The following is a 27,961-nucleotide window of genomic DNA, read 5'->3' on the forward strand; positions in this document are numbered from 1 at the left end:
GATAATCATAACCCTTACTGTATATGGGTTATTACCCTTTGCTGAATCTCGACGTTTTGGGAGAATAAAGATAGACTTGGAACAAGAAAGACGTGTTATCGTTTATCTGACGAAGATGTAGCGAGTTTCCCCAATACAGTATTTATAACCAACCTATCAATCACACAACACAGGGGTATCCCCTGGAAAATATTACGATTTAGAATGGCAGAGATGAGTTATACGATGCATTTTGTTGAATTTGCGAGCGTCGAATGCGCGTGATTTTGGTGTTTTTGGGGTTCGGGGGTCACCCATGGGATAATATTTCACTATTTAGAATGGCTGAGATGAGTTTTACGATGTATTTGATGAATTCGTGAGCACCGAAGGCGTGAGACTTTGTTGTTTTTTGGGGTCCTGGGTTCTCCCCCGGGAAAAAAATACGATTTAGAATGGCTGAGATGAGTTTTACGATGTATTTTGATGAATTTCCGAACGCCGAAGGCGCGAGATTTTGTTGTGTTGGGGGTTCGGGGGTCTCCTTTTTTCTTTCAAATGTGCATTTTCAGAACATTTCACTCGGCGAAAATGGGGGGAGGGGCAAAAAGACATCTGCCTGTCCTGTGTAACGGGGGGGGGGGGGGGGCCCCCCCCCCCCCCCCCCCCCCCCCCCCCGCTTCCTACGCCCCTGCAGAAGAGTTGATGAAATTGTTTTTAGACAAGAATATGCATCTCATAATGTAACACAACAAGCGATTTGAGTAGTTCTAGACAAAAAAAAATCATTGCTAAACAGGCAAGGGTCAGGGTTCGGCATACAAGGCTATGTGTAATGGCGATTGAACAACCAACTAATCTAATTTCCATTAGAATTGTTTTTTTTAGGTATATGTGCAAGTTTTAGTTTTAATGTACTCTTTGACTGAATTGTCCCTTTAAAGTTAATAGATAACAAAGGGGGGCAGAGCTGGGCCGTTTTCGATTATACGGTTTGACTGGTTGGATCTGCCGGTTGGACCTACAGTGTACAGTAGTTAAACGAAAACGGTCCTGGAAAGGAATAACCTTCCTTCTGAAAAAAGGTAAATATAGCGGAGGGGATCTGATTTACTGTCATTGATATTCAAACGACTTACATGTAAATAATTTTTCCGTTATCATCAAAATGCAAGAGGCTTAGAGTAATGGTTCAGGTCTTGACCTAGTTTCATCAACATCCAAAATCAGTACGAAACAATTTGACGCAAACATAAGTGTTTGATGCGATCAGAGATCTTTGATGCGATGAAATGATCTTCTCTCAAGAATTTATAGTTGAGGATTTACCCCCAAGCAGAAACATATAGGCTACAGTATATTAGAGAGATTGGAAACTCCTATTGTGAAATACAAATGTATATATGTCGATAAACAATTTGGTATTTATTTTGAATTGTAATGGATCGTTGCAGATTAAAAAATAATGGTACTGTTTTCAAATAAAATCACAGGAATTTGTTAAATATAAACGGAACTCTTTTGTTTGGAAACCACAAAAAAACATTGGTGCTCTCCACCTTAAACTTTTCTGACCCTGATCGATCATGATCATGCTCAGTCAAACGCTTAACGTGCATAGTCAATTTATACGCAAATAACAAAGCGTCTGCGTGACATTGTTATTCGAACTTCGCCTCAGATGAAAACCAACAGGCCGGTGATGTGTGATTATTTATATTCTGCAACAATATACTGTATAGTTTGGACTCCGTTGTAATATGGCTCATCGATATTTGATTTGCCTTTCAACAAGAGGTGGGTATATGCACACAAATACTTGACTATTTCCATGACCTCTCGGAGGTTACAAAACACCAGCCGGGTTATAAAAATAACAATCCAGCTGATCGAAGCATGATACTGACCTTCAAAACATGAAAACAACCATCATATGTAAACAAACCTTTCTTTATCGTGTTCAATGACCTTAGTCAAATAAATATATGTTTAGAATTATAATGGGTTCAAGGAAAAGTTTTGCTACTCACTGTCTGGCAAAAACAATTTTAACTTATTTGTTAGGCTTACTGTTTGTTTAAATGGACTATTAGGCCTAATTAAACATAGAATCATAACAAATAAAACATTATTAGAATAAAGTACTGTACTTGTGAATTATACGTTGGAATATAATCTATTGAATTTAGGGCAGAATGTATTGACATTTTTCATAATGGCAAAATTATTTCTAATTTAATTGATATAATAAAGAAAAAAATCATTTGTCCTTATGGTAGGACCTTTGACATAAATCAATATTAAATTATTATTGTTCAGTGTTATTAATAACATAATGCGTGCCATATGCTATGAATGATCACTGCTCCAAAGCCTCCAATTGCCATCATCATCTGACATAAGAAATGCATGAATGGAGTAAAAACGGATACAATTTCAGAAATATCACATTTCAATTGGATTTTAATTTCAAATTGGTTTGAACACTTCTTATACCATGTAAATGATGCACCATTTTAAGGCTTTTCTACGTAAAAATGTGTAAGATTATCAAATTTGAAGAATTTGAAGATGATGTGTGGTAGGTTAGTTATTTCATCAGCAATTTATATTTATTTCTCTTCAGATTTATTCCAACATCAGAAACTTTCCTCTAACATCTAACACATAGTGTGGCAATAGCTGAAGATAGATTATGAAATTTGCAGTGATAAATCTATGTGCATATTATATTCAAAATAAGTCTCAGAAATGTACTCAGAAAATTAAATATGAAAAATCAACATAGATTATATTAGTATTAATGTGAAAACAAAAGTATCAGATTAAGGGCATATTTAATCCTTTCATCGTAAATTTGAAGACAGCTCAGGAGAAAAAATCTGAACCAATCACAAACCTGAAAAGATTTCCATTGAAGACCACAGAGAGAGCATGAATGCCCAACTTCAAAGTCACACAGACAACTACAGTGTACCGTTATACGACTCTTTTGATGTATATCAATTCAAAGGACTGAATAACCTGTTCTGTTCTGTTGCCTCAGGTTTTACTATGAGATAGTCCAGGAGTGATCATGAACATAATGTTAGTTATAGTAACCCCTGGTATATCAAGTAAGGTATAAGTACAAGTGCAAGATGTGGAAACCTGTTTCCACATCTTGTACATATACTATGAACAGATTTATATAGTTAATCCATTCCTCTAATTGACAACTAATTCAAAAGCTGTAGAGGAATTAAATAACTATATAAACCTGATTCAACACCTTGTACTTATACTTTGAACAGGTTTATATAGATATAAATTGATTCCTCTACAGCTGATTTAAAAGTTGTAGATGAAGCAAACAACTATTTAAACCGTATTCCACACCTTGTACTTATATTTTGAACAGGGTTTATACAGATAATTGATTCCTCTACAGCTAATTTAAAAGTCGTAGAGGAAGCGAATAACTAAATAAACCTTTTTTCCACACCTTGTACTTATACTTTGTTCAATCCTCGCTGCTGCAAGGTCAGTAGAGCATCTGGCTGTACTATGTACACAAACATTTGCCAAGAAAACCAGTCACACTTGCCTTAGCAACCATGGCACCTTTGTATAAAGACCACCTGCTTAACAAAACCACTTTCTCAGATTCCCAAATGGTCAATTTAAATCCACTTGGCTATTAAGACCATTTTTCTTGACCCCTTAGCTTGTTGAGTGTTGGATGGTCTGTATAGACAGGCCTAGGTTTGACTGCATGCCTGAGAAAAGTGTCCCTCATAAAATTGACTTTATTTTATTTTATCAAAGATAGTCTGACTCACTCAATCTGATTACAGTACATATTATCAAAAGTATTGCTTTTTGTTTTGTTAGCTCCTCTTCAAGGAGTCCTAGGTCCTTGTAGAGGCTGCGTTGGGGCAGGTCAGAAGTGGTAAGTAATTACAAAATATGCATTAATTCTCTCATCACTTGTCATATACTATAATGTATTTAAAACATGTAAATTAATCTTGCAGAAATAAAGTCTAAAGGACTTTGAATATCTTATGCATTATCTGCTTATAATTGACTTGTGTTGTTAATGGATCACAATTTGTTTTTTGTCGGAATTCTATTCTAACTAGCAATTCAATGATTATCAAATTTAAATCATTTACCGTAGAAGTATCTGTATGTTCTATTTACAGGTATTCAAGGAGTAAAAGATCGACAGTTTTACAAAGCAGACATTCCCAGCTGTACAGAGACTTCACACCTGTCAAATGTCTTACCTCGTCTTCACACAACCTCTCAGTAACCTTAGATGACTGGTTCAGAGAGAACCAGCCTAAATATATACGTCTGGGCAGCTCTAGTGTTAGTAAGCATGTAGACAATAGGCTATTTTATCATCCTGTGTTAACTGTCAATCGTCATTTCCATACCTCCAGAAGTTTTCGAAAAGATGAATCAACTGTTGAAAAGACAGTGAAAGCATTACAGGAAAAGTCTCAAGAAGCAGAGACTAAAGTGACACCTGAAAGTGCACCAGAGACTCAGGTAGTGGCGAAAAAGACATTATGGCAGCGCTTTGTGGCTGAGCTGAAACACTACTACCATGGTTTTCGACTGCTGTGGCTGGATGTCAAAGTGTGCAGAAGGCTTGTGTGGGCACTGCTGATGGGCAAACAGCTGACAAGAAGGGAAAATAAACAGGTACATGTATAAATAAACCATTGTGGTTTTTTAAGCAGAGACCTGAGAAACAGACTGGTCTGCTCTGGTGTAGTATTGTTCATGGGCCTGACACTTTATTTGGGTGGTTTTTCAAAGCACCATTTTTTCTCTGTGAGGTATAGTCACTGATCATTGAATTGTTATAAACAAAACAAAGCAAGAAAAAAAAAATAAGAATAAACAAGCAATTATCTCAACAATAGTATCAAATGAGTAGGAGACAATATATACCAGGTCTCCATACAAAAAAAAAAATCATTACTAATAAACAAGTTTTACCTGTGTGTTATTGATGAGATGTATTTTCTACTCCAGCTGGTGAGGACGTCTGCTGACTTGTTCCGACTGGTGCCTTTTATGGTGTTTCTGATCATCCCATTCATGGAGTTCCTCCTCCCTGTAGCTCTAAAACTCTTCCCCAATATGTTACCTAGTACTTTCCAAGATGACAAGCCTGGCAGCAAGAAAGAGGTATATAAACTTTGTTGTTTAAAACAACTTATGGTATATCTGATTGCATGTTTCTGTAAATTGTAATTTTCAAATTTGAAGTCAGATTTATAACTCTTTTTTACTTAAACTTGTTTTTCCAAGCCAGGAAATAAGCAAATAATGAACAACTGCACTTTCTGTTTGTTGCTTTAGACTGATGATGAAATGAAGCTTCAACAAAATTTTCAAGTCCCTTTAATTTTGCATTTTTAAATTGCGATGGTTTTATAATACCTGTACTCAGAACAATGTAATAATTCTAACTTTCTGCAGATTAATTGTACATGAAAATTAGCAAATTTACAAAATAAATGGGTATTATTTGGGGCTTTTCTTTTTGTTTTTGTATGCTATTAAAGAATTGGATATTTTGTTACAGATTGAGTTAAGCAAGAAGAAACTGAAAGTAAAACTGGAAATGGCCAAGTTCTTACAGGATACAATTGAAGAAAGCTCCCTGCAGTCCAAGAAGGGCAAAAAGGAAAGCAAGATGGTGGGAGAATTCTCAGAATTTTTACAAAAGGTAATCTTTCTTTATGGTATGTTTGAATCATATCAAATTTTAATTTGAAAAAAAAAAGAATAACATGTTTTGGCAACAAAAAAATCTGGGGGAATTCTTCAAAGTACTTCAGCCTTGCCCATAGTATTAAGCTTACTACAAGTTCTATAGTGCACTCCTGTGAAATAAAATTAATAGATAAACTTATATAAGTGGATATAAGTATGTAACATGAAATTTATTGTCAACAAATTCAATGATGTGATATGCCACAAGCCTTTGTTACAAGTTAATCACATACTTAATATAAGTGTTAAATATAGACAAACTTTTCAATTTCATTTCTCTATAAGATATTTAATACAAAAGAGGAAGAACAAAAAAATGTATGCCTATTTCTAAATTTCTCCTAACAGGTTCGTGAGAAGGGCTATGTACCAGCAAACGAGGAGATTCTGCGATACAGTAAACTGTTCGAAGACGAGATCACCTTAGAGAACATGTCCAGAGCACAACTTCAGGCCCTGAACCATGTATTAAACATCCCTAACTCGTACGCTCCAGACAACATGCTGCGATTCCAGCTACGAATGAAACTACGGCAACTGTTGGCTGATGACAAGGTATATAGTCATATGATATAATTCATGGTAAATATGTCATTTTAAATGTTTAGATATGTTTGTCAAGTTGAATGTAGATTATACGATAAGATTACAATGAAATAAAGTAAATTTCCTGTTTGACATAATTTCACTTGTATTATGAGTTGTCTCCCCTATCTCATGATAAACCTGTTTAAAATTGAGTTGTTTCCCCTTTTACAAAAATTGGAACTTTGTGCTATTAAAAAATATGGCAAGTAACATTTAAAATGTAAAGTGTAAATGCAATCAGTCATAGTCATACAGCAGAATGATGAAAAACATTAAATGGAATTAATGTATTAATAACATATCAGTTTTGAAATAATTTTATGATAATAAATGGTCAGTTTTGAAATAATTTTATGATAATAAATGGTTTTGATTAGATGATAGAGAAGGAAGGAATAGCCAGTCTGACTACGTGGGAGTTACAGTCAGCCGTGCGTGCCAGAGGAATGCGAGCTTTAGGTGTGTCAGAGGAGAGATTAAAACTACAGTTACAACAATGGCTTGATCTTCATCTGACACAAAAGATCCCCACTTCACTGCTCCTCCTCTCACGGGCACTATACCTCCCCGAAACTCTCTCTACAACCGAGCAGCTGAAGGCTACCATCTCAGCCCTGCCAGAGTCTACGGTACGTCCGATCAGCCAACTGGTTCAGTTTGATATAATTTTAATTATATATTATGATTGTTTGCCTTTTATTTTGTAAGCTCTGTGTGTAAGATTGCAGAAGTTATTCAACATTTTAGAAAATAAAAGTAAAATACATAATCAACAATAAAAGATCTGTATTGGTTTTACCAGATATACAGTGCTATTTACAACCAAATAGTCACAAAACATCTAATTTAATTGAGAATTCATATCTATATAACACTGTGGTAGGTAAAGCTATTAATGTATGAATATCTAATTGGTAAAAGTAATCTCTGATGAATCGATGATTATGGGAAAACTCAGATTCTGTATGCCTTACCATTGTAATAGTTACTAGTTGGTTAAATAAATTCTTAAATGCCTTATCAATTTACTTGCTTTTGGAAACTTGTCATTGACAAAATATGATCTTTTCAAAACTGTTAACATTGCAATATAACTGAAAAAACTTTTTAAGTTCAAAATCGCAATTCAAATGCATGGTTTGATTATGAAATTTTCATTATTTGTAATTGTTTTGGAAAAAAATTGCAACCTATTTACAGACAACAGAGGCTAAGATTAAGGTGGCTGAAATCCACGGAGAGAAAGTGGATAATAAGGCCAAGTTGGAGCTGATCAGACAACAGGAGGAAGCCATTGAGACAGAACGCAAAGCAAAAGATGAGGAGCTGGAGAAAACCAAACAGGAGGAGGTTAGTTCATGATTTGGGTGTAGATTATTTCTTAAATGTTCTATTTTATGGATTATTACATGGGTGTATTGACAGAGGTTTAAAAAAAGATACGTGGTAAGGTAAAATACCTGCCATAATCAAGACTTGTTTGAAAATGACATAATTTCAGGGGTTTTGCCAACTTATTTTGGAAAAGGACCCAAAGTAAAAATTGAAAAATATCATTGATGTTTTTCAAAAATTGTCAAAATGTCATCAGTATCATTTTAATTAAATTTTCTTTGCAATCTTGTTGAAATGATATAAGTTGGGAATTGAAAAAGGCTTAGCTGTTTTTTCAATAATATTTTGATATTCTTCCAACTGTTACAAGATAATAATTACCAATGTTATTGGTATAAGATATGAATTAGAGTTTTAACTTAATTTTACCACAATTAGGAAAATATTGACTGAAGCTAGGGGAAATACAGTGCTAATTTTCATTGGGGAATGGGTCCTTCTGTCAGACCCAGAAGGTCTGGGAAAAACCTGAATATGTTCTAATTGGTTTTCAGTAGCTTTGAAATTTAAGACTATATAGTAATTTTAGAAATATTATTATTTTTCCTCTCTCCAGGAAGCATTGTCACCTTATAAATCATGATGTGAAAATTGACTTGCTAATTTACTAGTGTAAATCACTGATGTAATAAATGTCACTTTTACATGAAAATAAGGTAACCATGATTTTGTTGTTTCTATTAGAAGGTGAAAGAAGTAGAGGAAGAAAAACCTGTTCCTACCGAGGAAGCTGTGGAACCAGTGATGGAGGACAAGGCACCAGTAATGGAGGCCAAACCTACAGAGGGTAGATATATTCTACATATACTTTAAACAAATGTTATAAATAATACTAATAGATACTCACCACAATGTACTACTTTGATAAAGAGATCTTTATATTCTCAGACTTAACCCTAATAGGTTGAACCATAGCCGTTTGCTTCCTTGTTTATATTGAAACAAGTACAAAGGTATAAATAGAAATGTTTGAAAAATCACAAGAGTCATTCTTTTGATTCTTGGTACATGTATGGACCTACTATGCAATGACCTTTTGAATTCATTTGGTGATGAAATTGGTCTTAATCTTGACCAAGAATTACGTTGTCAGCATCGAATGTTCCAGGAAACATGAATTTAATAAAGTTATATGCATGTACAATAAGTTATATGCATGTACATTTAAGTGTTTGTGACATTAAATGACTGCACAAATAAAAACATATATTGCTTAAATTTCACCAACAAACCTTATCAAATCCAATGACACTATCTGACTACATCCACTTGTAACTTATCATAAATCCAATGGAAGAAGTTTCCATTACCTCAGTCCTTCATATATACCACAACCTCTTGAATCAATGTTTGAATTGAAGGTCAACTGATTTTAACCTTTAGCAAAGGATTAAGGGAGTACCCATAATTCTTTGTTATACTGCGGCATTATATAGCAGTAATATTGCAGCAATATTGCCGCAACCTTCCTAAAGTTTTCAGTGTAGGATGCTTCTAGTACAATTTGCGGCACTATTCCTGCACACAAGTTTTTAAAGAAAAGTTTCTTGCTCAAAAGCAGAAATATTGCAGCAATATGGCTGCAACAAAATATTTGTGCTACAGTTATGCCAGAATGGTGCAGCTAGACACACTAACCTGCTCAATTGCTGCAGTAACTTGCTGCATACTTAAGTTTTCTGTAAGGGTGTCCTTTGATAAGCAATTTTTGAAAAATGACTCAATCATTTCAGGACTGTAAAGGTATGTACAAAAGCTTGTATAGTAAAAACATATGTACACACTTAGAATGAATTAAATAGATTGTCAAATATTGTCTGTGTCACCTAGACCTTTGGTGTTTTATATGACTTCTGTGGTTCAAAACATTTCCTTGTACACAAACTGCCTCTAAATGGTATTGAACTTCAGACGTTAAGTATCAAGTGAATTTATATTTCCAGCTATTGTGGATAAAGCGCCCTCTATGGCTGAGGAGAAGGTCGAAGAGGAAAAGATAACTCCCAAAGAACTGGAGGATATTGAAGCTGCTCTTGGAGAGATTGCCCATGAGAAGGCGATTTTTATTGATGAAGAGAAGATCAAGGACTTGAAGGAGGATGTGGAGGAATACAAAGAGGTGAGCAGGATTATTGAAGGTTTTATGAGGTGGTGGTCAAATATAAAAAATGTGGGAGGAGGCGGTAGTCAAATATATAAAATATTGGAGGAGGTGGTGGTCAAATATACAAAACATGGGAGAAGATGATGGTCAACTATACATCATGTGGGAGGAGGTTGTGGTCAGATATACACCACGTTGGAGGAGGTGATGGTCAAATATACACCACGTTGGAGGAGGTGATGGTCAAATATACAAAACGTGGGAGGAGGTGATGGTCAAATATACAAAATGTGGGAGGAGGTGGTGGTCAAATATTTACATGGGAGGAGATGGTCAAATATACAAAACGTGGGAGGAGGTGGTCAAATACATATACAAAACATGGGAGGAGGTGGTGGTCAAATATACAAAACATGGGAGGAGGTGGTGGTCAAATATACAAAACATGGGAGGAGGTGGTGGTCAAATGTACAAAACATGGGAGGAGGTGGTGGTCAAATATACAAAACATGGGAGGAGGTGGTGGTGAAATATACAAAAGGTGGGAGGAGGTGATGGTCAAATATACAAAACATGGAAAGAGGTTGTGGTCAAATATACAAAATGTGGGAGGAGGGGATGGTCAAATTTACAAAACATTGGAAGAGGTGGTGGTCAAATATACAAAACGTGGGAGGAGGTGATGGTCAAATATACAAAACATGGGAGGAGGTGGTGGTCAAATATACAAAAGGTGGGAGGAGGTGATGGTCAAATATACAAAACATGGAAAGAGGTTGTGGTCAAATATACAAAATGTGGGAGGAGGGGATGGTCAAATTTACAAAACATTGGAAGAGGTGGTGGTCCAATATACAGAAGGAGGGAGGAGGTGTTGGTCAAATTAAAAAAAAAGTGGGAGGAGGTGATGGTCAAATATACAAAACATTGGAGGAGGTGGCAGTCAAATATACAAAATGTGGGAGGAGGTGTTGGTCAAATATACAAAACTAGGGAGGAGGTGGTGGTCAAATGTACAAAACATCGATGGAGGTGGTGGTCAAATATACAAAATGTGGGAGGAGGTGATGGTCAAATATACAAAACATTGGAGGAGGTGGCAGTCAAATATACAAAATGTGGGAGGAGGTGTTGGTCAAATATACAAAACTAGGGAGGAGGTGGTGGTCAAATGTACAAAACAGCGATGGAGGTGGTGGTTAAATATACAAAATGTGGGAGGAGGTGATGGTCAAATATACAAAAGGTGGGAGGAGGTGAAGGTCAAATATACAAAACATCCGAGGAGGTGTTGGTCAAATATACAAAATGTGGGAGGAGGTAGTGGTCAAATATACAAAACTAGGGAGGAGGTGGTGGTCAAATGTACAAAACGTCGGAGGAGGTGGTGGTCAAATATACAAAATGTGGGAGGAGGTGATGGTCAAATTTACAAAGCGTTGGAGGTGATGGTCAAATATACAAAACATTGGAGGAGGTTGCGGTCAAATATACAAAAGGTGGGAGGAGGTGGTGGTCAAATGTACAAAACGTCGGAGGAGGTGGTGGTCAAATATACAAAATGTGGGAGGAGGTGATGGTCAAATTTACAAAGCGTTGGAGGTGATGGTCAAATATACAAAACATTGGAGGAGGTTGCGGTCAAATATACAAAAGGTGGGAGGAGGTGGTGGTCAAATATACAAAATGTGGGAGGAGGTGTTGGTCAAATATACAAAACTAGGGAGGAGGTGGTGGTCAAATGTACAAAACTAGGGAGGAGGTGGTGGTCAAATATACAAAATGTGGGAGGAAGTGATGGTCAAATATACAAAAATATAGAACTAAAGAACTAAGAACTTTTTGTTTGTCTTATGGTGAATTTTGTTTGTCTTATGGTGAAGTAAAAGTGGTCTTTAATGATGCCATGGGACTCAAGGAATTCTTTGCTCTATAGGTCAGAAATTCCTTTTAGCCTTCAGTAAAATACACAAGATTTAGATAGATTTGGAATAGTTCAATTGTAATTTATAAAAACAGAATTTGTAAGAACAGAATTTGTAAGAACAGAAATGCCCTACTAAGCCTTAAGAAGATTTTAATACATTCCCTTATGGTTGTCTTTTAAGAAAATTAACTAAATTAACATTAAGCTGAAATGATTGTGAACGCCTTATCTCATTGTATTTGATATATAGGTTGTGGTGTATTTTTTCTGACAATACAATTCTATTATACTTTTCTGTGACAAATACACATGCAAAACTTACCAGAACATAAGAGATATATAGTGTTACCTATGTAATGATCATAGTAGCTTTAACGGCATACAGATATCTCTAGTGTTTTCATTGCATTGTAAACTGATTTACTTTCTATTACCTAGGATTTGGAGGACCTCAAGGCTGTGATACTAGACAAAGGACTCGAGGAGGATCTTGTGGAATCAAAGGGTGCTAAACGTTTGGCCAAACAGGTCAACAAACTGATTGACACAATGGACACAGAGTTCTCTAAACTCCACTCCAAGAAGGAAGAAATCCAGGAAACATTAGAAATGGGAGAAGTCAAGATACGCCGCAGTGCTGAGTTCAAGGATGACGAGAAAAAGAGGGATGAATTCTTACAGAAAATGGCTGAGGAAACGTAGGTTACCTGTAGTTACTGCTGATTTCACTCCACATGAGGCATTGAACTTTTGTTAGAAACTAAGTTTTAAATTTTAATCCAAAATCTATACACATGAAAACAAACATAAAGTGTTGAGGAAAGTTTATTTATTTATTGGATCTCATGTTTTATGTGGTTAATGCTTCCCAAAAAATTGTTAACCACAACGAAAATTTTGTTTGTAAGAATTTTTGTATAAAACCAGAGATTGTTAATGATAATTGATTGGTATTTCAGGAGGAATTTGATCAGCATCAATGAATTGTTACTGGCACTGAAGAGGCTTCAGAAGGTGCCAAATGAGACAAGACTCCAGAGGATTGCAGAAGTCTTGGATGAGGACAAGGATGGAAATATTGATATTGGACATGTGCTCAAGGTCAGTATGAATGTATAGTCACAAAGTTATCTTGCTTTATGTACAGCATCGTTGGAGACCCACAGGTCATCGCATTACACTACGCTACACTTATCACTGTGGGGAAACTCTTTGTAAAATCCTCATAAATTATGCTAATTTACATACTAGAATTCACCAATTAGAATACTCGATAGATAGTTCGGAACTCTTCAGAATGAAGGCTGGTTTATTAACTTGAAGATAAACAAGTGCCCATAAAAACATGTGAGTTTTGTATAAACAAGAGATCCCAGAGGGATCTTGGCGCCCACCAAAGATTGATCTATGTCTGACAAATGAAAGAGGGATCTTTTCTCTGCTTTTCAAACTTACACTTCTTTTTTCTGCTTTTCAAACTTTAAACTATCAAAATCCAAGATGGTGGTCGCAAAATGCAATAGGCAGAACTAGGGTCCTAGAGGAACCTACATATGATATTTGAGAACAATCCCTTCAATACTTTCTGAGAAATAGCGGTAACAAACTTTAACTATCAAAATCCAAGATGGCTACCGGTCGGCCATTTTGTTGACCGATCAGTCCCAAAATGCAATATGCACAACTGGGGTCCTAGGGGAACCTACATATGAAATTTGAGAAAGATCCCTTCAGTGCTTTCTGAGAAATAGCGGTAACAAACTTTAACTATCAAAATCCAAGATGGCTACCTGGCGGCCATCTTGTTGACTGATCAGTCCCAAAATGCAATATGCACAACTGGGGTCCTAGGGAAACCTACATATGAAATTTGAGAAAGATCCCTTCAGTGCTTTCTGAGAAACAGCGGTAACAAACTTTAACAATCAAAATCCAAGATGGCTACCTGGCGGCCATCTTGTTGACTGATCAGTCCCAAAATGCAATATGCACAACTGGGGTCCTAGGGAAACCTACATATGAAATTTGAGAAAGATCCCTTCAGTGCTTTCTGAGAAATAGCGGTAACAAACTTTAACTATCAAAATCCAAGATGGCTACCTGGTGGCCATCTTGTTGACTGATCAGTCCCAAAATGCAATATGCACTACTAGGGTCCTAGGGGAACCTACATATGAAATTTGAGAACAATCCCTTCAATACTTTCTGAGAAATAGCCGTAACAAACTTTAACTATCAAAATCCAAGATGGCTGCTGGTCGGCCATCTTGTTGACTGATCAGTCCCAAAATGTAATATGCAGAACTAGGGTCCTAGAGGAACCTACATATGAAATTTGAGAACAATCCCTTCAATACTTTCTGAGAAATAGCGGTAACAAACTTTAACTATCAAAATCCAAGATGGCCACGGGTCGGCCATCTTGTTGACCGATCAGTCCCAAAATGCAATATGCACAACTGGGGTCCTAGGGGAACCTACATATGAAATTTTAGAAAGATCCCTTCACTACTTTCTGAGAATTAGCCGTAACAAACTTTAACTATCAAAATCCAAGATGGCGGCTGGTCGGCCATCTTGTTGACCGATCAGTCCCAAAATGCAATATGCACAACTAGGGTCCTACGGGAACCTACATATGAAATTTGAGAAAGATCCCTTCAATACTTTATGAGAATTAGCCGTAACAAACTTTAACTATCAAAATCCAAGATGGCTGCCTGGCGGCCATCTTGTTGACAGATCAGTCCCAAAATACAATATGCACAACTAGGGTCCTAGGGGAACCTACATATGAAATTTGAGAAAGATCCCTTCAGTGCTTTCTGAGAAATAGCGGTAACAAACTTTAACTATCAAAATCCAAGATGGCTACCTGGCGGCCATCTTGTTGACCGATCAGTCCCAAAATGCAATATGCACTACTAGGGTCCTAGGGGAACCTACATATGAAATTTGAGAAAGATCCCTTCAGTACTTTCTGAGAATTAGCCGTAACAAACTTTAACTATCAAAATCCAAGATGGCGGCTGGTCGGCCATCTTGTTGACCGATCAGTCCCAAAATACAATATGCACAACTAGGGTCCTAGGGGAACCTACATATGAAATTTGAGAAAGATCCCTTCAGTACTTTTAGAGAAATAGCGGTAACAAGAATTGTTAACGGACGGACGGACGGACGGAAGGACGGACGGACGGACGGAAGGACGGACGGACGACGGACCACGGACGAAAGGCGATTTGAATAGCCCACCATCTGATGATGGTGGGCTAAAAAACTTACAAAACTATCTCACATAGGTTATGGTAGTATGGTGAGTATGGAGGAATGACACCAAGAGTAGAATGGAGTTGTTGACCATGGTTATTGTTAACCAGCTGTGTTTGGTTACAATATGTAGGTCAAGGCGATGTTGGCTCCATGACTTTGAGCTACAACATACGTATGCCGTAATTAATACCTAATACCTAATAACATTAAGACTAATATAATTTAAGGCAGAGCCTTTCTAAGAGAGCAGCAGTTAATCCATTCGTTTGTTTGTTGGTTTTTTAGACGAAGTCTCAAGTGACCTATTCTAATCACCTTTTGTCCGTCGTCGTGCGTCGTCCGTCGTCCGTCGTATGTCCGTAAACAATTTACATTTTCGACTTCTTCTCCTGAAGCAATTTCAATGAAATTTTGCACAAACCTTCTAAGGTATAAGGCCAATCAAAATTGTGAATTATATGGTCCCCACCCCCCAGGGGGCTGTGGGAGGGGCACAAAGGGGTAAAATTGAGTAAAATTTCAAAAATCTTCTTCTCTACTCACAGATGTGGTAGAATCAAATACTCTTCATAGATAGAAAGGTCTTAAGGTCCTTTACAAAAATTGTGAATTATATGACCCTGGGGTCTCTAGTTTCCCCCTGGGGAGGGGGTTAAGTTTACTATAGTTTATATTGGGAAAACACATTTTTGCGCATTATTTGGTCATTTGTAATAGGAAATGAGTCAAATGTTGTCAGAATTATCAGTATGAGAAGGCCATTTCATCCTATTAACAAATTTTCAATGACTGACCCCCAGGGGCCTTAGGGGCGGGGTCAAAATGGGTCAAATAGGCTAAAACTTCAAAAATCTTCTTCTGAAATTCTGGAAATGGTAGAATCAAATACTTTTCATAAATAGAAAGGTCTTAAGGTCCTTTACAAAAATTGTGAATTATATGACCCTGGGGTCTCACGTTTCCCCCCTGGGGAGGGGGTCAAGTTTACTATAGTTTATATAGGGAAAACACATTTATGAGCATGTTTTGCTCAATTTTCATTGGAAACGAGTCAAACTTGGTTAGAATTATTAGCCTGAGATAGCATTTTAATATCATATCCACATTGGTCCTGGCCGACCCCTTGGGGGCAGAGGGGCGGGGCTAAAAAAAGGCTAAAACTTCAAAAATCTTCTTCTGAAATTCTGGAAATGGTAGAATCAAATACTTTTCATAAATAGAAAGGTCTTAAGGTCCTTTACAAAAATTTTGAATTATATATGACCCTGGGGTCTCTAGTTTCCCCCTGGGGAGGGGGTTAAGTTTACCATAGTTTATATTGGGAAAACACATTTTTGCGCATTATTTGGTCATTTGTAATAGGAAATGAGTCAAATGTTGTCAGAATTATCAGTATGAAAAGGCCATTTCATCCTATTAACAAATTTTCAATGACTGACCCCCAGGGGCCTTAGGGGCGGGGTCAAAATGGGTCAAATAGGCTAAAACTTCAAAAATCTTCTTCTGAAATTCTGGAAATGGTAGAATCAAATACTTTTCATGAATAGAAAGGTCTTAAGGTCCTTTACAAAAATTGTGAATTATATGACCCTGGGGTCTCACGTTTCCTCCCTGGGGAGGGGGTCAAGTTTACTATAGTTTATATAGGGAAAACACATTTATGAGCATGTTTTGCTCAATTTTCATTGGAAACGAGTCAAACTTGGTTAGAATTATTAGCCTGAGATAGCATTTTAATATCATATCCATATTGGTCCAGGCCGACCCCCTGGGGGCAGAGGGGTGGGGCTAAAAAAGTGTAAAAATCATTAAAATTTCAAAAAATACCTCTAAGTTCACAGGTTTGATGGAAGCAAATACTCTTCATAGTCTAAAAAGTCAAATTTATAAATCACTGACCAACTTCAAGGCCCAGCATATGGTGTTTATATGTCTTTAATTTGTTTCATTATTTGTTTCATTATATATTCTTACTCAGGTGAGTGTTAAGGCCCATGGGCCTCTTGTTAAAACTATTACTAAATAGAAATATGCCAGGTAAATAAAGGATTTCTAACGACGAATAAGTTATCTCCCCTGACCCATCAGTCTTATTGATATTGACATTTGTTTTGTTCTAATTGCTTATTGTGTGCGCTGACTAACTGTACTGCTAGAAACCATTTATATAATTATTAATTATAATAATCATAGCTTTGCTGGATTACTGGAATTGAGTTTATAACAAGAAAAACAATATTTAACACAGGATACTTCTACTTTCACTTTCTGCAAAAATACGTGACTGTGGCTACAAAATATATCTGAACGTCATTCTCCGTTGACAGGCGGAAAATTCCAAAGAAAATTATCACGTAAAACGACTTTTAAGTTAAGTTTCAGGAGAAAATGTAAATGTTAGATTCATGCAAGAATAAATTGGAATGTTTATCTTTCACTAATGTTTCATTTTGAAATTTTCAAAGTATAACTTGTTTGTAATCACGCGAGATTGTGATTTTGTAATCACACGTGAGTGTGACTTTGGATACTATCTTGCGCAATGCTGGATCTTGTGTTGACTTCCGGTTTCCGGTTTTGGAAAAAGTTTTCCAACTACACATATATTGGATGAATTAACATAGAATAATGTTACCGAGACATCTCTATCACAAGAGTTCGCTTCGCTGCGCTTTCTATTTGTATAAAACCCTCATATGACAATACCTATTTCTGCCCTGATAAAGCATAGTATTATTACAGAAATACCTAATAAAGTCCTACACCGCTATGAAAGAAGCTAACAACGCTTTTGTTCATAGTGATAAATGATAAGTATAGCGTAGTTTAGTGCGATCACCAGTGGGTCTCTGACGATGTATGTACAGTGACTTAATGATTGATTTAAGATGGAAAAAAATCTCAAAAATGGTTTGATGGTAATTAAGTGTGAAAAAAATTCAAAAAAGTATTTTGAGATCAATCAAATTCCAGTGTGTTAAAAGGTAATTTTTCCGATGAGAGAAATAATTCTTTACAAAAGAAAAGAGATACCATCAACATTGCACAAACAAGAAGATCAATTGAAAGAAGAGTACATAAGCATAAATTTTGTAGCCATAATAAGCTATATACATACATTTTTTCAAAATGTTTTTTTAGATATGTCATGAGCATTTTTGATTGGCATTAACACACAGGTTATAGAACTGCTGGCCAGAGAAAACGTTAAACTGAGTCCTACCCAGGTGACTGACGTTATCGACCTCCTAAAGAAGGAGTCAATGATTGAGGAAGAGGAGAAAGCAAAGGAAAAACAAGAGAAACAGCAGAAACAACAGGACGAAGAAGCGGTTAAACAGGAAGCCAGCGGTTGAGGTAACATTTTTACCATGAATGTTAATTCTATCATTAATGGTAAAGGTTTCTGTGTGATATTTTGATGGAAATCCATCTATTAATTTGGTTTATTTATACAAAGCTGTTCATCTAAAATTTCATATTGCAAAGTCTTTGAATAATGTCATGACAGAAAATAATTTTAACTTAAAAACACTTAGCACAAAAATCAAAGTAAATTTCATACTATTTTTCAGTCATTCCTGGTAAGTTTTGTGTTAATGAGTCTCACTGCTTCTCACAAGACAATTCATCATGAAGTCAGCAAGTCATCACAGAGCTTAGGAAAGCAGTCTGGTGATGGAGAGAAACAGCCAATCAAAGCAGACGTTACAAAGACAGTTTGTGGTGGTAATGACTGATAATTAGCCAATCAGGACAGAGACTGATGATGGTGGAAGCCCAGAGCATGCAAGACACACAACTTAAATCCAGAGGTGGGGCTTGTTCGGTAATAACAAATAAAGAGCAAGCCTAGCCCATCACAAAATATCAGAGGAATTAATATTAAAGAGGTATCCTTCAAAAATATTTACTTATACACAGAAAAATGTCGTTTCCTCTAGGATGAACTATAATAGAGGACTTCAGTGCTATAGGTATCTTGTGAGATTAACTGGGTGCAAAGTCATTTTCATTGACGTTGAACTTCCATGTTCAATATTATAAAACTAGGAGATGTGATGGTATGGATCTCATATTTGTACAATAATCAAGTACAGATTATTTTATAACAGGGACATTTTTTCCAGATTTTATGTATTTACATATATATTCATCATGATATTATTCATGTTAGAAGTGTGCTAAGAAATATGTTGCCAAGAAGGAGACAAAACGCTGTTCTTTGTTTACAGCGGTAGCATTTCATAGAATAATATATGCCTTGGTTTAAAGGTAATGATACTTCAGAGTATATCTAAACAATTAGAAAGACAAATATAAAAAGTGCTTTGCTTAGTGTAGTATTAGGCTTGATGCAGTGATCCTTAATCTTAACTTTTTAATATGGGTACATTGCTACATACAGTAGTTTATTACGTGATATAATTGTGTTATCTGGACAATTAAGGATCAAAGTGTCAGGAAATCGTACATATTTTTAATATGATGTAAATTTTGGTCAATATATCATTTGTATAGTTTTGTAAATCAATGTAATTAGGGGTAATAGCTATCTGAATTTGCAGTTCACTTTGAAGGCAAAATTAAACACATGCAAATATATGGAATGATATAAATAAAATCTTAGTAAAACACAATTAGATTTGTTTAGTAAACATGGAAAGTGAAACCAAATTTCTATATTGAGTTGTATCTCTACAGAGCTTGAATTTGCATTATAACTACCACCCAGATACAATTTTATAATCTTTTTATAGAGGATTTGTCTTTAATGAAAAAAAAATGTATACCTGGTACTTAAGTTTCCTCTGACCCTAACACCAGGCATTATACATTCTGATAGATTTCTTGTATTTGTACATGTCAGAATGATGATGTGATTTGCCAGAAAAACTTATAGATGAAATTGTACTTAAATAAATTCTGCTTTTAGTTTATTCATATATGTATACTAAACCATGTAAAATTATGTAAATAACAAAGCTAACCTCATGATAACCATCAGAACACAAAATGAATACTATACCTCGATTCATTGTATATGATAATCATATTTGGCATACCATATATTTTCCTGTTCCATTGGGTTTGCAATTTGTTATTTATGTATACAAGACAATACTGGGGTAACCTTTGTCCTATACTTGTAAAAGCCTAGGGTAGTACATTCTTCAGAATTCTTTGTTAGTTTGTACACATTTAAACCTCCAATATACAAAAATGAACCAATCTTTTTCACATTAAGCTTATTCATCTTTAGTCTTTTCAATTTACCGTAAACATACAGAGTTATCTCCCTTGTGAGTAGGTATTGATTGTAATCTAATTAATTTGCAAACAATCTGTCATTTTCTCTGAAAATTCTGATGTTACATCCACGAAACGTTTCAACATGACATTAAAATCAGAACCTGTCCACAAGGGCAGATCATTCTATAATATACAAATACAGAATAGCATTGTAGGTTCATTTATCAAGTATTTGACCTTTGATACACAGTAAGATTTTATGACTAATATTTCAAATTTCCCAGTCAAATTTAAAGTATTGGTAAGATTCTTACGCATTATTTGCAAAGTACTAGAATTTTTCGTTGTCTTGTTTTAAAGGTGACATTGAGTTGTTGTTTATTGTATCAGGAAAGTGCTAGTGTCTTTCTGTGTCCAAGACGCATTCATTTTCTTCAGTCAACATTGACCAGTTTTTTGTTTTGAAATCTAAATACTTGTTATGACTATGGCATCACCAAGTGATGTCTTTTGCAAAGCTTATATCCAACTTATATCATAAGTCTTGAGAGCTACAGTATTGCAGCTGATTCAATACAAGACATTAAGAGATCTTTAGAATACATAAGAAATGGTAAATTTTTCTGTTTACACAAATGTTATAGCTTGAAACAAAACTTTTAAAAATATTAATATGACTTATGAGTTAGTGCATATAGTACTGGTAACAGAAAAATACATAAAAAAGTGATATCAATGTCCATTGTTACCTGGCTCTCTATATAAATGTAATTAAAGTAATTTCGACTGGTTTCACATGGAATTGCTTGAAAATCGTTACAAATATACAAATTCTCAGAAACTTTATACTGTATACTATGTGTTATATCATGTTGATATTGTAATGCCCCTTTCTGTGATACTTAAATACACATTTTCTTCTTTGAGTTTGAAGACTGACTTGTCTTAATGTATAAATTTGATCACAAGAGCTTATAAAAAAAATACACTTAATCCTCGGTCAGATATGCTTCACATCTTTCTATCTGTCTTCCTTTTCTCATCAACAGAGACCCACAGTGGATTGCCCTGTTATGCTATACTGAACTTATCATGTGCAGCGTAGCATAATGCTATAAACGGTGGGTCACTGACGATGCACTTTCCAATGTTCAAGAAAATATTTGTTCTTTTGGTTATCGACTTATTTCTCTATTACCTCTATAGGGCATTTTGTTTTAAGATTAACTGTGTGAGTTATCATCTCTATGAATTTTTTTGGTGATGATATAAGCATTTGTTATAATTGTACATAGGTTATTTATATGTACCCCTGTGTACGCAGTTCTGGAAACCATGTTTAACTAAAGTTTCTGTTTATATCCGCTTGTGATTGTCAGCAAGGAAATGCATTTTATTTATTTTGACCTAATATGTGAATAAACTGTGTATATAATACACATTTTTATGTATAATAAAGATATTATGTGGAATGTACACTATACCATTTTATAATACAATACAGTGGACACCCGATACACCAGACATCGATAGTCCAGAAAAATCTGGATGGAGATGTTAGGGAACGGATTAATGTAAGGTTACATATATCAACTAAGAAAACAAAATTAGGCAGTCCGTAAAATTTGGAATCTAGAAGGTTTAGGATGGGATCAAAGGTGTCCGGATTATCGAGGGTTCACTGTTCAATCACTGTTAACCAACTTTCTTTGGTGACGACTTTGTTTCGTGTTTTAATGACTAACAAATTTTTTTCACAGAAATTTAATTTCGCGACTGAAACCCAATTTGTTCTAGTGTGACTATGTCTGAAACATTTTCACTACCTTAGTTTTCGTGATTCCAAATCACATTTGAAATATACAAAAATCAATTGTATGTGAAAATAAGTTGGCTAATTTTGTACATTAGTTAAGGTAGAGATCCCCAATAATACATAATTTACAGAAACAGTGAAATATATCTGTGAGGAAAAGATCTATTAAAATTTCAGCTACAGTTCTCTTAAGAGATCATTTGTAAAGCAGTAAAATTGGATAAATGGTATAATGCCATTTTTTTCAATCCATGAAAGTCCATTTGGATTATAAAAACATTATAATTGATTTAGATTTTTGTGGGGGGAAAAAAGTCTTTTTTTTGTTACCCGAGTCATAGATATACTAGGATAGATTTTTATTGTTCTATATCCATTTAATGGATATGATTCAATATGATTCAACATTTTGATTTTGATAAATTAAAACAGTAATTTTAAATTCTAAAAATATTTGTGAATTGCAAATTCAAATTTGATTGAATTTCATCAAAATAAAAAAAAAACGATGCAAAAGTAAACTTGTTTCTGATTCCATTATAACCGAAAATGTAAAGTAAGCTATATAGCTAGCTAGCATAACCATTGTTTCAAACTCGTACTGTACGAGTTATCTCCCTTCTTTAGCTTTTTGATGCCTTTGTTGCTGTTATGTAATTATAATTAGTGCTATGTCTTTCATTACATTTTGTCGTTATGTCCTCGCTTACTACGTACACTGAAATCACTTATTCTCGGTGGAATCAAAATTCCAAAATAATAATGACTAATGTTTATAATGAAACGTCTGAAAATTAAAAGAAAGATGAAACTGTAGATGTGTTATGTTGTTTTATGGAAACGGAGAGAAAGGACATGGGTATTACAATTGTCTTTCAACATACGTAAATATATACATTTTTGTATATTGACAGACGAGTTTAATGCCTATGAGAAAGGTATGTTATTCTCAAGTTCAATAAGAAACCGTGGTGATTAACTGTCACAACGCTTCCTCATCTAACATGTAGATCCATTTTTTCTGGTGTTCATATTCATAACCACAACCAATATTTCAACATGAACAATATATTGGCTAATCTAGTTTTTTGGGGGAAATTGAGGGGTAGTTCCGTGGGTGTTTTGAATTGAGAAAAATTGTGAAAATATTTTATGTTAATGAAATGCACCGGGGGTTGGGGTGGGGTGAATGTCCTGATTCTCTGACAACCCTCCCCCACCCCCCTCCCTTTCAAAAAAGAACACAAACAAACAAACAAAATCTAGGGATACGCGTTTAAAAATCATTTACTCCATTATATCACCCTATCAAAAGCGACGTGACAAATGACAACGTCATTTTTTCCTTTATGGACCAATGAAGGAAATTTTCAAGCCAATGGAAATGCCAGTTACAAGCAAAAATGAAATACCACAAAATTATCGTTTGTTTGACTGTTTTTTTATTCTGCTAAGTTTCTAACATTTATAGAGGTGCCTTGTACATTATCCTTAAACTGTGCATTATACTGCGTCTCTCCTTACAAAATATATTGGAAGATTGCAGAGAACAATTACGATCACATTGCGTCAGAGCTACCATCTTCTAAAGGGGAGGTAGGGTTAATAACAAAAGAGTATTAACTGGTTTCAAAGTTAACGAGAATTCCAAGGTTCCTTGTAAATTATATTTAAAAGTATTGAATTTTTACTGGAAATGAACCGAAGTAAAAGACGCCTATTTACATGATTGATAACAATTTAGAATTTATGTCTCCTCCGGATTCTGTCACATATCGGATGTCCACAGATAGTCTAAAAGAGGAGAAACTTAATTAAAATACACATATCACTTTCTTCTATTAATTACTAAACCTATCGGAAGCAATTGCATTTATCAGTGTATTGATTTAACGGAGATATGAAATCAAGCCGTATGTTTTTTTATACAGTAGATCGTTTCCGCAATTATGTAAATAATAGAATGGCTAAGGGGTGGTTATTTATTTAATTTATTATGTCATTATCTGATGTTATATTGCAATTACATTAAAGTTTTACTAGATTTATCAATCAATCTTGTTGATTCAGCAAGGCGTCTTACGGTTGAGTGCGACTGGGAAACCAGATGAATTAATTTACTTGGGTTTGTATTTGTTTGTATAACGCATTATTATATAATTAACAGTCAGACTAATTTAAAGATGTGTGAAGAAAATGTATGAAAAAAAGTCGAAGTACTCGGAAAAACACTGACATATATATTGTATTATTACCAAGACATGCTGTCAGATTATCTTTTTAGTCTGCAAATGTTCGTACATAATATATGTATGGCAATCATCTTACAAATGTCTTATATTGGTTTCGAGATATTGGGCTTGCGGTAATATGACAAAACTCCTTATCTACACAAAAATTAACAGCCATCCGGAGTAATTTAAATATTAATCAAGTTTAGAAAATGTAATAAAGATCCACAGTATCTGGCAACTAGGTTATTTTGACCTCACAAAGGTGGGCTAGTGGTAGTAAGATGTGACACCTTATCCACTTGGACACGTGATACATTTTAAAAATGTATAAAGATCAGTGTAAAGATGTTTTTCTTCATATTTTGAATATACCTAAATGTTTATTATCTAAACTAACTATTCACTTCCACGTACAACCAAAGCTCTATCAGTTTTGAAGTAAACATGATATATCTGAATTATTCCCAGGTATACAGGGAAATGTGTTAGTATTAATAGTTTGTAAGTTAATAAACTATCTGTATTCATGGACAGTTTTCGTTCTCTGGGAACCTATTTCATTTCTTATTGCATCTTAAGAGTTCATAAGTGATGAACTTTGCGTCGATACCAAATTAAAAAGTTTATGCAGAATTATTACAGGTAATTAACCATTGATTAATCTTTTTATTATTTATTATGAGTTGAGACCATTTTGATATTTTGGTGAACAATTTTGAGCTCATACAACACAGGAAAATAACAAAATTCATATCGGGGGGAAAAATGAAAATTGGGCTCACATATGCAGGAACTTATCTTAAACTGAATGAAGAGTAGATGGACTGTGTTCCCGGCCCAGGTCGTGGCAGGTAAGAGAGGTAGAAACCAGGTAATAAATTATCATAGTGATATATCTAAATAATATACCGCTGAAATACATGTATTGAAATCAATTTTAAATATCATTTTTATAACCATTATGTGGAAGTTCTCATTATGCTTTAGTGAGATAGCACTTTAAAAGTAGCGGTAAGTTCCAATATCACAAGCAGACACAACACGAATTTTGACAACTATAAAGCAGTCATCCCTACGCTTTTATAAAGCGAGACCATCCTTAATCTACGCCAGTTGATATACAGTTAAAAATAGTAAAACAAAGTCACACTAATTGAATAGTAGGAAACAAACTTTACTACCCCTTCTTACATTAGTAAATCAATGTGTCTAATGTATAATTATAATCACAATATTGTGTAGAAGGTGTGTACGAGGGATAAATCAGAAAGTTCATTGAAATTCGATCATCTTGCTTCATATGCCTCGTCCTTCTACGAAACGTCATTCAATATTGAAAGCAATAATTATGAAATGCTTGCCAAAAAACAGCAAAGTTTTATCCAGTTATATGTCCAACTTATGATGGCTTTAATTCACCTACCGAAACTATAGCAACGCTATACCGCATTTATAAATGATCGGTGTTGACTTAAATCTCTTTGCCACTCTTTAAAAATCTACGATTCGAGTTGATCAAATTCCTAGTTTTAGAAAGTTATGTTTTGTTGGCTAAATATCTTAATCACTAAGGTTTTATCGATAAACGCAACTAACAAGATATCGCGCTCTTTTTAATTAAACGGAACTTTAGTACTTCCCTTGGAATTAGAATTTGGGGATAAGCGTCTTTGATTGACTCGCCCATTACCTTTACGTTACATGGAGATCGTAAACCATGGATTTGGAGGATAGGATCGATACACCGCTCTAATTAAACATTCCAAGTTAGAGCCCAGTTCAAGATTCAATTTGGATCCGCAGCGTACTTAATTCAAAAAGGCGATTGGATTTGACGAAATAACATTTGATTACATAAGTACTAAGATTTAACTGAGCGATTTAATTTGAACTAGCAGGGTTTCTCTGAGCAATGTATCTTAACGTTACCTAGTGGTAAGGATAGAGAAATGTAGCTTTTAACGCTGTGACTTAGATTGGTAACGTCACAATCAGGTTACACTGTCGTTAATGGAAAGCAGGGATTCGAGTATGGCATTAATTAAAATACTTTAAATTTGATTTGAAAAGAATACACCCTTCATTGAAATACTCTAGATTGAAAACACGAGAGCTTTGTATTTCGTAGAAATTAATTAATTTGGATTTCTGCCCCTGGTCGAGATACACCAGTATATGAAATGATACATGTGTAGTTTCTGCTTCTGCTTCAAATGGTATATTTTCTTCTATTGTTTCACGTTCAGCGTTCAAGAAATGGGGCGACTATTTGCCCATGGTCATTACAAAATGTCTGGTAAGAATGTCCTGTTTCGTGTATTGGGCGAAGAGGCGACTATTGGCCCATGGTCATTACAATATGATTGGGTAAGATATCCTGTTTCGTGTATTGGCCGAAGAGCTTCACTATTTCTATGAGTGAAATTAGACAACACGGACATACCACAGTCTCCCAAAACAAGATCACTCAATATACGCAATGATATATACCGGTGATTTTTCTTCACGGTAACTTTACGTTAATTTTTTATGTGAAATTGATATAATTAATTTTTATTTATTTTCATACTAAATCCAACTCTCTGATTGGCAGATTCTTACTATGAAAAAAAATCTGAGAATTGCGCGAAAACCCGACGTATTCATGACGTCACAATTGGGATGTTGACGTTGCGTATTGATTTAGAAAAAAAAATAATCCATTGGAAAATCATTAGAATCGTACATTTAAACGTATGTTATGCTAGCAAGCAGTATGAAAATATAACTATAATCATTGATGTTACTTTTTTAACTTCATAGTGGTGTGAAATAAATTTTGTTTGCAAACTTTTGTGAGAATCCGTTATCCGTATTGAAAGCGAGCTATACGCTCATCATATAAACCAAATTATTTTCAGACACGTGCATCAATTTATAAAAATCCGGCAAAAGATTTTGATTTTATGAAAATGTAAAGTTTGTATTTAATGTTATTAATATTGTCTAGGTCTATTGTCTTTTGTCTCGTCACTGTATGTAAGGAGAAGGCTTTTATAAGTTATAATAACTTTTGCCTGATCCCTTTGTCTTTTGTTTTGACAATAAAATATGTTTAAACTAAACTACTTTCAAATTTTGTACAGGTAATTAAGCATTGGCTGTCATATTTTTGACATGCATTGGGTGTTCTAGTATATCTATCATGGTACAGTAACACACCAATGCACGTTAAAATATGACAACCAATACTTTACGAATACTAATACTAATATTGATCGATTTTCAGAATATGTTATATTATTCTGTGAACTATATCATACTTACGTAAAGCCTGGTTATTTCTTGACCTTTTCAACTCTGATTGTGGTATTATTACGCCATAGCCTAACTGCCAATATAAATACCGGAAATATCATACATAGTAGCAACATACAGGTACTGTGCAATAGTGATGTAAATATATATCGTTTGTATGTATTACCATAAGTATTATCTATGCTGTTCTCTTCATTTTGGAGAAAGTAATAATATCACACATTTGACGTAAAACCGTTAATTAACAAAACCAATGCCAATGAATGTCCCATTTAGAAATTTCTATTTTATGATCAGTATGGTAAATGGTATTCCGC

The 27,961-nt window shown here is 34.8% G+C and overlaps 1 protein-coding gene across 1 annotated transcript; it reads left to right on the forward strand.

The window, feature by feature from the left end:
- The first annotated feature begins 1,636 nt into the window (after window positions 1-1,636).
- On the forward strand, window positions 1,637-22,651 carry LOC138335029 (mitochondrial proton/calcium exchanger protein-like). Its single transcript, XM_069283929.1, has 14 exons — window positions 1,637-1,776; window positions 3,853-3,910; window positions 4,167-4,674; window positions 5,011-5,166; window positions 5,567-5,710; window positions 6,106-6,312; window positions 6,723-6,974; window positions 7,546-7,695; window positions 8,425-8,527; window positions 9,684-9,859; window positions 12,210-12,469; window positions 12,731-12,872; window positions 18,224-18,401; window positions 18,620-22,651. Exons 1-13 carry the CDS (start codon window positions 1,740-1,742, stop codon window positions 18,398-18,400), a joined length of 2,370 nt encoding a protein of 789 aa, XP_069140030.1. The 5' UTR covers window positions 1,637-1,739; the 3' UTR covers window position 18,401; window positions 18,620-22,651.
- The last annotated feature ends 5,310 nt before the right edge of the window (window positions 22,652-27,961 follow it).

Source organism: Argopecten irradians, chromosome 11 (genome assembly GCF_041381155.1).
Source record: "Argopecten irradians isolate NY chromosome 11, Ai_NY, whole genome shotgun sequence".
NCBI lineage: Eukaryota > Metazoa > Mollusca > Bivalvia > Pectinida > Pectinidae > Argopecten > Argopecten irradians.

What these genes read in the sequence shown, in the direction of transcription:
- LOC138335029 (XM_069283929.1), top strand. Translation starts at nt 1,740, where the DNA reads ATGGCTCATCGATATTTGATTTGCCTTTCAACAAGAG. An exon ending in ATGTGGAGGAATACAAAGAG is followed by an intron (nt 9,860 to 12,209) that starts GTGAGCAGGATT and finishes TCTATTACCTAG; the next exon opens with GATTTGGAGGACCTCAAGGC. An exon ending in CAGAAAATGGCTGAGGAAAC is followed by an intron (nt 12,470 to 12,730) that starts GTAGGTTACCTG and finishes TTGGTATTTCAG; the next exon opens with GAGGAATTTGATCAGCATCA.